This window comes from Cebus imitator, unplaced genomic scaffold (genome assembly GCF_001604975.1).
Source record: "Cebus imitator isolate Cc_AM_T3 unplaced genomic scaffold, Cebus_imitator-1.0 Scaffold21, whole genome shotgun sequence".
In the NCBI taxonomy this organism is placed as follows: Eukaryota; Metazoa; Chordata; class Mammalia; order Primates; family Cebidae; genus Cebus; species Cebus imitator.
This window is the reverse complement of record NW_016107336.1, coordinates 5,196,549-5,209,167: the sequence shown is the minus strand read 5'-3', so window position 1 is coordinate 5,209,167 and position 12,619 is coordinate 5,196,549. Positions and strand designations below refer to the sequence as shown.

The window sequence follows — 12,619 nt, the reverse complement described above, 5'->3', positions numbered from 1 at the left end:
GGGATTACAGGAGTGAGCCACCGTGCCCAGGCAACATAGCACATTCTCTATCTGAATAAAGCATGACATTCCTGAGAAGGCACCCAGAACAATTCAACAGAAACATCTTCTAAACTTCTATGAAGCAGCAATGACTTGCTGGTGGAGAAGGGGGAAAAAAAGAGTGAAAATCAAAATTCTCTTACTGCTTTTTCATCCCATGTATGACAATTTAAACAACTTTTTCCCTTTGAATATTAGAAGTTTACAATCTTTCAGAGGCCAGACATCAGAAGAACGTGGAGTGACTGACAGACCTTGCACAGTGATTCCATCCTTCTGATTTGCATTACAATTCAGAGAATGGCAGCACAAGAGACTGCCTGGTCCAGCTCCCTCATTTCATAACGAAACTGACAGGCAAATTCAATGACTTTTGCAGCTCTCATATTCATTCATGAAAAATAGATACCAGAGTCTAAGTGTTTCATTTAGTGTGGAAATTAAGGCGAAAAAAATTTCCTCCTTAGCCCAAAGGAATTAAGTACACTGGATGAATGAGTTAATAAACAGCCCAGATCATCTAAGAGCCTTTAGCAAAGGCTTCTAAAGCTCCTTAATATTTTAATTGGGGTTTTTTCATGTAAGGAAAAATAGTTTCCCCCACCCCCCGCAAGAAAAATCTAATCTTAACATATATTCAAGTTATAATTGTGTGACTCTTTTAGGGTAGTTGCTAGACCCTGTATACGTAAATGTAAGAGACTTTCTTGCCTTTACTGTGAATACAAGTAAAGCCACCCCTTTATTTAAGGGTGAACATCGACCTGCTTTCAGGGAAAAGCTACTGCCTCCAACTGAATGCCTCATCCCTTCAACTATCAAATTATTCTGTGGTCAGCATCACATACACTGGAAGAGACGCCAATAAATCCAAAGGGAAATAATTTAAGAATAATAAAACAACCTACATGAAGCAAATAATAAACCAACATCCAGAATAATGATGCTTAAGTGTTTGGATACCAATTCCAACTGAAAGAGTTTTCCTATTAACTCCAAGGGAAACCAGTTCTTGGCATCAGCTATCCAGGCAGAAACTCACATAAGGAATATAACTTCAGAGAAGTTTAAAATGGCTCTATACACCACAATTATACCTGCCAATTAATAGAGCCTATAATGTGCTAGGCATGCTAACATCTGTTATTCCACCTAATCTAAACAACCCTGCCTGGCTGGGCACGGTGGCTCATGCCAATAACCCCAAAATTTTAGGAGGCCAAGGCAGGTAGATCACCTGATGTCAGAAGTTTGAGACCAGCCAGGTCAACATGGTGAAACCCCGTCTCTACTAAAAACTACAAAAATTAGCCAAGCATGGTGGTGCATACCTGTAATCCCAGCTACTGGGGAGGCTGAGGCAGGAAGAATCTGTTGAACCCTGGGGGCAGAGGTTGCAGTGAGCCAAGATGGCACCACTGCTCTCCAGCCTGGGTTACAGAGAGAAATTCTGTCTCAAAAAAAGAAATAAAAATAAATAAATAACCAACCAACCCTGCCAGTTAGAATCATCATTCCCATTTTTTATCTGAGGAAACTGAGTCTCAGAAGGGTTGGTCAAGATCAGCCAGCAAATAAATTTCAGGAGCCAGGTTTATATCCTGACCTTTCTAATGCTGAAGCCAGAATTTCCCCCATTAGCCTGAAATTCACACAATTAATTGCTTTCCTTAAACATCTTTAGGAAACATCTTCGTTTTATGTGAGACAGTGGCACACACTTTGGCTGATGCATGTGCTCAGATGAGCATATCTGATTAACTCTTGCTGACATCCAGCAGAAAGTTGGCTCTGTTGGAAGAGGCCAAAGGGCAGGGATGCTTCACCTGCACTAAGCAAAGCAGGGAAAATTAAAGGACTGGTTGGAGGGAGCGGGCAGGATGGCCTAAAACAGTATGGCAGTGATAGCCAGATAGTAAGTCATCCCATCATGGGTATTATATTCATACTTTGAAAAAATAGAATGAATTACAGAGAAGTTCTATCTAAACCACTATTAAAAGAGCTCCTGTGAAAATTTACAGGTGAATGCAGTAACTATATCTAAGCATGTGGATATGAAGGGAGTCCAAGAATTTGATGATACTACTACTTAAGAACAGTCTAACAGACATTCAGAAATTCCTAGGTGATTTTACCCTTCATTCATTCATTAATTTAGCCAACACATATTAGTCAAGCACATATCATATGCCTGTTTCTACTTTTTTTTTTTTTTTTGAGATAGTCTTGCTCGGTCACCCAGACTAACAGCTCACTGTAACCTTGAACTCCTAGGCTCAACTGATCCTCTTGCTCATCTTGTTGAGTGGCTAAGACTACAGGCGTGTACCACCACACTCAGCTTTTATTTATTTTTGTAAAGATGGGGGTCTTGCTATGTTGCCCAGGCTGGTCCTGAGCTCCTGGCCTCAAGTGATCCTCCACCTTGACCTCTAAAGTCCTGGGATTACAGCCATGAGTCACCGCACCCAAGGCCTGTTTCTAGATACGATTTGCATCCACCCTGTCCTAGGGTTACACCAGAGAAACCTAGGGTTATCTTTATCTTTGGTCTAAGTGGTTCCTGGATGGCCTGTGGCATGTAACCTTTTGCTATTTTGGTTCCAGCTGGGTAGAAGGGCCTGTGACTTCAAAGTTATGGGAAGCAGAGGTCTTACATGTGGTGTTATCTGACATCATCTCAAACTGTCTTTAGGACCAAGAAGGACCCATGAGGCTGGAACAAAGTTATTCTGGGGATGAAAGGAGCTAAGCTACGCCTCCCTTAATCAGAGCAAGGCATCTGATGGGTGGGAGAAGGATCTGACATCCCTTGCTCAGAACCCCAAATATTCCTTTGTGGAAGCTCTTTCTGTTTTAAGAATAACGAAGAAGAGAAAGTAAATGGGGTATAAACCTATTGAAAAGAAAATGGATAGCTCGCATGTTCAAAAGAACATATCTTAAATGTCTTCCAAAGATTCTGATTACATACAGGTTCTCCAGGAACCTGTCGTTATGTAAAAGCAGGATATGCTTAGTTGAGTACAGGAGTACAAGGGAAGTTATTAGAGATGGCAAAGTGTACGTGGAAAACTATCTCTGAAGCAGCAGCCTGCCTAGCAAACTTGACCTCAAGTAAATTAATTTGTAACACCATCCTTCTCTCTATGACAAAATTATTTTTGTTATAATTGTAAAAGGAAATAATAGCAATGGGCACCATAAGTGGAATAACTTATTTGCATTTTCTTAAAAAGGATATTGAAGGATACAAAGTAATCCTGTAATAGAAGCTGTGAATGAAGAAATACCCCCATTGGCAGGTTAAAGGTTTTTTGGGTTTTGTTTTGTTTTGTTTTGTACTTTTGAGGCAGGGTCTCACTTTGTTGCCCAGGCTGGAGCACAATGGCGTGATCATAACTCACTGCAGCCTCAAAACCCTGGGCTCAAGCAATCCTCCCCCTTGAGCCTTCCAAGTAGCTAGGACTACAGGTATAAATCACCATGCCCAGCTAATTTTTTTTTAATTTTTGTTGATACGGGACCTCACTTTGTTGCCCAAGCTGGTCTTGAACACCTGGGCCCAAGTGATTCTCCCACCTCAGCCTTCCAAAGTGCTGGGATTACAGAGATGAGCCACTGCCCCTGGTCAAGATAAAGTGATAGATCCATTTGAACATTCTCACCAGGAAAGCCATGACATCTGAGCATGACTCCTGACTTCTACCTGAGCTTTTATTCGCTATTATCACATTGGCTCTCTTAATTCCAGAAGCCTGAACCACACAGCTGTTCATATCCCAGAGAACAGCAAATCCAACTGTTGAGCCTCAAGAAACCTGAAATCTGCTGGCAGTTGAATGCCACCACATTGTTTGTCTGCAATGACAATTAACAGTCCTGAATGATATCAAATGTGATGTGTAATCTGGTGCTTAGCTAAGATTGGGGCCTGGAATCAAAAACAAGGCTATAAAATGAGGCACCTCACAGACTAAGCCAACAGCCTTGTGAGCCCCAAATATTTTGCATGATGCTGATTTCTATACAGGATCTGATTCAATTAAATTCAATCCATTTTAGTCCAACCAATGGATATGCCAAGTCCTGTGCTAGACAGTGGGTAGGAGGAAGGAGAATATGAATAAAATAATCCCTGTCTCAAATGCTCACAGCCTAGGAGGAAGAACATAGGAGCCCCATGATCCAGGTAACAACAGAAGAGTGGCCTGGGTGCAAACACAACAGCGAGGAGAGGAAAGAGCTACCTGAAGGGTCGGGGATATGGACAAAGAGTGGGGTTTAAAGGAAAACCAACAGTTCATCAGGTAGAAGGTGGGAGAATTGCCTCCAGCATATCAACACCACTGAACATCACATCAAATTTCCTTATCCGTGGGTACATTTCAGGCTGAAGACAATATCCATCATTCTTATTTCAACTAGACAGCCACAAGGAAATTTGCAATGTCTATTTCTCACTTTGCACATACATGACAAAATATTGATGAAAAATAACCCATTACTGAGGACTTACTGTGTGTTAGATGTCACAATAGGTATGTTATTCCCATAATAACCCCCTATGTGTTATATATCCTCTTTAAAGATGAAAAACTCTCAGTTAAATCAAGGTCATCTGGCTAGTCAGTGGCTCAGCCAGATTTTGTGGGGTGTTGTTTTGTATTTTTTTTTTTAACATTTCTCACTTTATTCTTATTTCAATAGCTTTTGGAGTACAAGTGGTTTTGGCTACATGGATGAATTGTATAGTGGTGAAGTCTGAGATTTTAGTGTACCTGTCATCTGAGTAGTGCACATTGTACCCAATATCTAGCTTTTTATTCCTCACCCCACACCCATTCTCCCCACGCTGGGTCTCCAAAGCACATTATACCACTCTGTATGCCTTTGTGTGAACATGCCTTATCTCCCACTTATAAATGAGAACATAACGGTATTTGGTTTTCCATTTCTGAGTTACTTCACTTAGAATAATGACCTCCAACTCTATTCAAGTTGCTGCAAAAGACATTATTTCATTCTTTTTTATGGTTGAACAGTATTCCATGATGTATATATATCTCATCTTCCTTTTCCACTCATTGGTCAATGGGCACTTAAGTTGATTCTACATCTTTGCAATTTTGAATTGTGCTGCTATAAATATATGCATACATGTGTCTTTTTTGTATAATTACTTGTTTTTCCCTAGGTAGATACTACTGGGATTGCTGGATCAGATGATACAACTATTAGTTCTTTAAGAAATCTACATACTGTTTTCTGTAGAGGTTACACCAATTTACATTCCCACCAGCAGTGTATAAGCGTTCCCTTTTCACCACACCCACACCAACATCTACTGTTTTTCTGACTTGTTAATAATGCTCATCCAGATTTTGAATCAGATTTATCTAAAGCCAGTGATCTGGCCTTAATCACCACCCCAAACTTCCTCTTTGTAAGTCACCAATATATCTAAACCAATCCCTTGTTTCTCTATTTAATATACATCGTCAAATTGACATAGTTCTCTTTCTGCTACTCTGTGGAACTAGTGCTAAGTGGAACTACTGCTTAAAATTGCTGAGACCAAAGCTCCTCCTTTCAGCATTTACCAAATCATAGAGCAAATGCCAGACCTACACGGGGAAGTGGAAAGATGTTTGGTCTGCAGGACTTGGAGCGATGGAGGAGCTTTCTGTGGCTTGGGGACTCCTCAATTCCAAAGCCTAGTTTTCTTTTTTTTGAGACAGAGTTTCATTCTTGTAGCCCAGGCTGGAGTGCAATGGTAAGATCTTGAGTCACTGCAACCTCTGCTTCCCAGGTTCAAGTGATTCTCCTGCCAAAGGTCCCAATTTTCTAAGTAGCAAGAGGAAGAGAAACTCCACAGCTGAAGTGACTCAAGAAAGAACTTGAGAGTTAATACTTTGCGTGCTTTATTACACTTAGGGTGTTTCTGATGCAGATACAGCAGAACTAAATGTACTCAACGGACTGAAACAAACAACAAAAAAATGCCTTTCCAAAGCTCAGAGGGCATCTAAATATTACCAATTTTTAAATGGTTTATATTTAAAAAAAAATAGGAAAAAAATGAAGGAGAGGGAAAAGTCCACATGAAAACAAAGACCCGCTGAAATGCTAAAAGGTCAAAGATGCAGAATCCCAGCTCTGCCAACTCTTCCTGCTGAGCTGATTAAGACTAACCCTCATCTCCCAGCCCTGGCTCTCCCCACTACTCATACAAGAAAACATTACATGGTGGTCCACTTAATTTCTCCCGATCATCAGAAACAGTCCCTAGACAACTAAATCTAGGATCTTTGAATGTAGTACAATTTTCTTGCTTTAAAGGAAATTATATCAAATTATGGTTGGAGAAAAAAACTGGCTAAGCATTCTTTTAAAATTCAGAACAGTCTAAATTATGGGGTTGCACACACGAGAAGAAAGTTTTGTTTTAATCTGATTTTAAAATCAATCAGTTGAGGCTGCTGCAAGATGAACTATGTAATTAGAGCAAACGACTCTGTTAAATACTGTTACAGCAAAGAAACAAGGTCAGAGTGGAGGGCAGAGACCAAAAAGACCTTTCTTCTGCTTTCTTCACTAAAATTATTTTTCTCTTTAGTAACAGGAAAGGGAAATGCAAACACTATATTTGCATATTTGATGTGCCAAAAAACATCGCATTAAATAATTTTAAAAGTGGATTTCTTACAAAATATTCACTTTATCACTTCTTGTAAAATAAATGTATCCTGGGAAAAGGAAGTAATTGTCCTTGAAAGAGTTACTAAATATACTTATTTACATTTAGCATGGTTTTCTCACACAAAACCCAATGACATCTACAAGGCCTGCAACACGAAGGGATTAATATTTCCATAGAAACAATTCTTTATGGAATGTCCTGATTTTTAGAAATAATTTTCAAGCAATGATGTCCTGTTTATTATTATTATTATTATTATTTTGGAGACTTAGTCTCACTCTGTCTCCCAAGCTGGAATGCAATGGCACGATCTTGGCTCACTGCAACCTCTGCCTCCCAGATTCAAGCAATTCTCCTGTCTCAGCCTCCCGAGTGACTTTTTGTATTTTTAGTAGAGACGGGGTTTCACCACGTTGGCCAGGCTGGTCTCAAACTCCCGACCTCAAGTGATCCACCCGCCTTCTGCTCATTATTTTTAAAAGTTAGCCCAGCATAGTCATTCACAAGCCAGGTGAGGTGGTTCACACCCATAATCCCAGCACTTTGGGAGGCAGAGGTGAGAGGACTGCTGGAAGCCAGGAGTTCAAGACCAGGCTAGGCAACACAGGAGGACCTCGTCTCTACAAAAAATAAAATAAAATAATTAAAAAATTTGGCTGGGCTGGTGCTTTCCACCTGTAGTCTCAGCTACTCAGGGGGCTGAGGCAGGGGGATTGCTTGAGCCTGGGAGGTTGAGGCTACCATCTCTCTCAAAAAAAAATACATGCTTAATCTAGCTACTATTCCCACTTAGCTTTTGGAATTGAAAAGAATTTCAAAGTTTACTAAAAAGCAGGGAAGTGATACAAACATCCAATTTGCACAAAAGTGTTATTATGTCTTACCAGTGGAAATCAGGCATAATTGGGTAAGTTTTAGACACAAAGAAACCAAAATGCCTGAGAGATTGAATTTAGAATGTTCCTCAAATGCTAGTGCTGATCACGAGCTAACATGAGTATCACAGTTTCAAAATGTAAAGAGAACATTTTTTCAGTAAATGTTTTCATTGAAACTGAAACCCAAAAAACAATGCCAGTCATCACAGTATGTAGTAAACGTAACTTTCAGAAACAAGGAACTGACTTGTTTAACAAGAAACCTGTATTCAGGGTTGGTGAAAGTGAACCAGGTCTGATGATGCATATCTAACCACCCAAGAAAGCCAATGAAAGTAAAAAGATTCCATTGGTTCATTAACTATTAAAATGCAACACCAAAGACACAGCCCCTTTAAAGCCTTGACAACAAATATTAACTTATTACACATACAAATTATGCCAAAACTAGCAAGCTTGTAATACCAGCAGCAATGCTGCTATTCAAATAATAAACAGGCAAAGTTGTTCCTGCTGGTTAAAAGAATGAAAAATAGCTTAAGGAGTCAATTTTCAAGTACACGTAAAATGCAGTAAGTTGGGACATGGAAAAACTGAAAGTAGTAAAAGTAATTCAGTTACCAGAAAGGGATATAAAAATAATCAGCTCATTCAATGAAAACATAATGCAGAATTAGGTCAGCAAAGCTGAAAACATAACACAGAATTAGGTCAGCAACACAGACCTAGAAACCTGCTTCCTGTCTCCTGAATCCACACATAATTCAGTCCATGCTGGCTTCTTTTTCACGAACCAATCCAAGGATAAAAAGCTAGGACAGAAACACATTCAGGTGAAAGGAGGCCCCTCCTTCCATGGGTGTCAAATTATATCAACCTACGAGGCAGACTCTCAGAGTCATGGTCGCTATAACTTACAGCTGAATGGAACATAAACTGTCTCCACGAATAAATTCTGTTTTCATTGCTTGACCCAGGACCAGCCTTGGAAACTTCTTCCACATCTGTGACCAGAGACTCTGCCAGAAAGAGAGTAAGGTCGGAAAATCTAGCTCTTCCCCGTCCCTTCAAAACTCCAGGTGAGGTAGAGATCTTAAATGCGTTCAAGGACAGCAGCTGGGTGCGTGAGGGGGTGTGTCCCATCTGGTCCTGGTTAAGACTTGCAAGAGCAGGGCTGGCTCCTCTGTCCATCTCCCTTTTTTCTCTTTTCTACACCACACCCAAATGGCTCGAGCTGGTGGCCAGAGATAAGAGCTCAGAGACATATCTACCACTAGCTGACGGGCTCCCTGCTTGCCTATTGCTTCCTTTAAAGGGACCATTCGTGCATTTACCCAGGAACTGAAACCGACACACACCCTATTCTGCTGCTATTGCCATGTTTCTTTCTCTCTCTCTCTCTCTCCACCTGATCCTTCATTCCTGCCTCTCATGTGACCTAGGGACCAAAGACTCCTGGTGCCCTCCCTGCCCAGGAACTGTTTAAGTGACAATCTTTGGACTTGTTTCCTATTAGGGTACTGTACTGAATTTGCACCTTCGATCTGAAGAACTAGGGGCTGCCCTAGGCCTGATTTTTTCCAGGACACTGAGAGCACAAAGTCAGGCTCCCAGCGCCAGAGTGACAGTCAGGCAGCCATAAACTGGACCTGATCAGACAAGAGTCATGTGGGCACATCTGCCAGTATAAACAAGGTTCCTGCGAGAGAGCCCTCCTGGTCACGGGTCAGACAACTAGGCGTTAGACCTCCGGCCAAGCAGACATACCCTGTGAAGGGCACACAGGGAACACCCATGCCCAGCACCCCTTCACTTCCCATCAGGGCAGCATTGTTAACTGCTCTGGTACTGGAACCTCAAGTTAGCTGAGGGCTCTCAGAACACCCGGTTCTCCTTCTCTCTCCCATTCTCCCCAGATTCCAGGGGTTCTCATGGTGTAGTATGAGGCTGCCACATACGTGCCCAAAATGGCAACCCTTCGCCACTCTCCACTCCAACTCCACAATTCCTGCTTCATTAGTTCAGCTGGGGCGGATGGAGCTGGAAAATGATCTGATATTCTACTTCACATTACAGTAATACTTAATAAAGTAAATGACTGACAGCTTCTTCTCCCCACCTCAAGTCCCCATGCGCTCTCTTAGCTAAATCAAACAGATCTCTAAGTCTGTGTATTTTAGGCAGTGTGGAGAAGGAAGGGGGAGATAGGTTTTGAGAATGGGAGGCTCGTTTTCTGTGTCCTGATCAATTATACCACTTGCTGGCCTTGGAAGGAAGCATGGTATTTCCTGAAGGGCAAGAGAATGGTACATCATGCCTACTCTCTTTCTCTCACCGCCACCCAAGGAGTGCAAGTCGGACCACGTCCTCCCATCTCCTCTCTGGTCTTCTAACATTAACAGAAACATTAAGTCCTGACACATGCTTCACCACGGATGAACCTGGAGAACATTAGGCTACATGAAATAAGCCAGTCACAAAAAGACAAATACACAAAAGGACAAGTAAATATGATTCCACTTACACAAGTTACCTAAAGTAGTCAAATTCATTAGAGACAGTAAGTAGAATGGTGATCGCCAGAGGCTGGGAGAGGAGGAAATGGAGAGTTGCTATTTGTGGTTATGAAAAAGTAATTCACAGGCTGGGCATGGAGGCTTTTGCCTGTAATCCCAGTGCCTTTGGGAAGCTGAGGCAGGAGAATTGCTTGAGCCCAGGAGTTCAAGACCAGCCTGGGCAACACAGGGAGACTCTGTCTCTACAAAAAATACAAAAATTAGCCAGGGATGGTGGCACACACCTGTGGGTCCCAGATACTCAGGAGTCTGAGGTGACAGGATTGCTTGAGCCTGGGTGGTTGAGGCTTCAGTGAGCCAAGATAGTGCCATTGCACTCCAGCCTAGGAGACAGAGCAAGACCCTGTCAAAAAGAAAGAAAGAGAGAGAAGAAAGAAAGAGAGAGAAGAAAGAAAGAAAAAGAAAGGAAGAGAGAGAGAGAGAGAGAAGAAAGAGAGGAAGAAGAAAGAGAGGAAGAAGAAAGGAAGGAAGGAAGAAGGAAGGAAGGAAGGAAGGAAGGAAGGAAGGAAGGAAGCTAGCTGAGGCAGGAGAATCACTTGAAGCCAGGAGGCAGAGGTTGCAGTGAGCCGAGATCATGCCACCACACTCCAGCCTGGGCAACAAAGTGAGATTCCGTCTCAAAGAAAAATTAAAAAAAGAAAGAAAAGAAAAAAAAGAGAAAGAAATAAAAGAAATTTACTTATTGCCACTGAATTGCACATGTGAAACTGGTGAGCTGGTCAGTTTTATATGATGCATATGTTATCATAATAAAAAATACAACAAAAGAAATGTTTAAAAAGGGGGACAACCTCACTCATTCCTCCCCAACCCCTACCTCACCCATTCCTCACCAAAACCAGTTTTAGTCCTAGGACTTCAGCATCTATTCATACTCTCTGGTTCTACTAGGGGTGGACACATTTGTCACCCCGAAGGCGCCTGGCTCCTAGAGCCCTCTATGGAGCAACACAGAGAGAGCCTCGACCCTCTCCTGAGTTGGTCTTAGAAAACAAGTCTGCCAGGGAGCTGAGGCTATTTTTCCTCCTTGCATTTTTGTTTTCTCCAAAAGTGGACCCCATTCCTCCCACACTTGTTCCTCATGCCCCTCTATTCCATCCCCAGGCCAAACTCTCAAGGGCTGGTTGTCTGAGTGACTGTGAGTCCCTGTTCACTTTTTTCCAGGTAAGCCAGAGTGTAACATAGACGAATCCATTTCCAACCCTGCGTGGATTCCACTGGACTCTTGGGAGCTGGAATGGAATTCATTAAATAATTGGGCCAGCCACTAGGAAAAAAATATGCAGTGCAATTTTCTCTACTTCTTTCCCATATGCTTCGTATCTATGTGATAGTATTCATTCATTCACTCATGGGGATATTACTCACTATTATCCATGCAGCCGTCTTGCACAGCTGTACAGTACAATGGTTTACAGCACATTATCTCTGCACTAGACGTGTGACCATGGTCAGTCTTTTCAACACCAAGTGCCTCGGTTTCCTCATCTACAAAGTGTAAACAACAGTCGTGCCTATCTCATAGAATTGTGTTACAAAATTTAAATGTGTCCTGCATAAAAGGTTTGGGAAACATACCTAGCACATCAAGAGCATTCAAAGTAAGTTGTTATCTGAATCGGTTTATCATACTCAATTTTCATTGCTTACTAACAATGTGTGACATTTTTTACCCTCAATGCTTGACACGTTTGACAACTAAAATGCGCTTCTGAAGATTTAATCTGAAATAAAACAGTATTATCATGACCACTCCAGCATGGGGAGGGAGAACACCAAAACATTTGTATTGCATTTCTCCATGTCTTAGGAATACCAATGTATAAACCGTCCACTGCTGAAATGTGTAAGTCAATCTGATAGAGTATATTTCCTTCTGTAAATCAAAGCAGGATTCTTATAGTCTAAAGCGCCCTCTAGTGCTCCTATGCAAAAACTCCCAAGATAATGTCCCATCCCTATAACCAAGGTCTTTTTCTGCCCTGGACAGTCCTGGTTAAGGCGTATTGTCTCTCTAAGTTGTCTGGGTTAACACTTCCCTGGATTGTTTCACGTTAATGGAGAGTTATCATTAATATTTGCACTAAAATAAGACAGGATTGGTTTCGTAGCCCTTCATTTTATGCTTTCAGCTTTCACTGCTGTCTTGTGTCTTGTGTAGCATTGTGCGAGACAGATATGAGTAGTAAGCAAAGATGTCACATGTGAGGCTAGGCATGGTGTCTCACGCCTGTAATCCTAGCACTTTGGGAGGCCAAGGTGGGTGGCTCACGAGGTCAGGAGATCGAGACTATCCTGGCTAACACGGTGAAACCTCATCTCTACTAAAAATACAAAAATTTAGCCGGGAGTGGTGGCATGCGCCTGTAGTCCCAGCTACTCGGGAGGCTGAGGCAGGAGAATCGCTTGAACCTGGG

General features: G+C 41.8%; 1 protein-coding gene across 3 annotated transcripts in view; it reads right to left on the bottom strand.

Moving 5' to 3' along the window:
- The window catches only part of RNF144B (ring finger protein 144B), a 136,671-nt gene extending 127,727 nt beyond the window's left edge, over positions 1 to 8,944 (bottom strand). For all 3 annotated transcript variants that reach the window (XM_037736025.1, XM_017521659.2, XM_037736026.1), the window contains exon 1: positions 8,545 to 8,944. In XM_037736025.1, the coding sequence (XP_037591953.1) occupies positions 8,545 to 8,817 (273 nt within the window). In that variant the 5' untranslated portion in view covers positions 8,818 to 8,944. The remainder of the gene's footprint in view (positions 1 to 8,544) is intronic.
- Between the last annotated feature and the right edge of the window lie 3,675 nt (positions 8,945 to 12,619).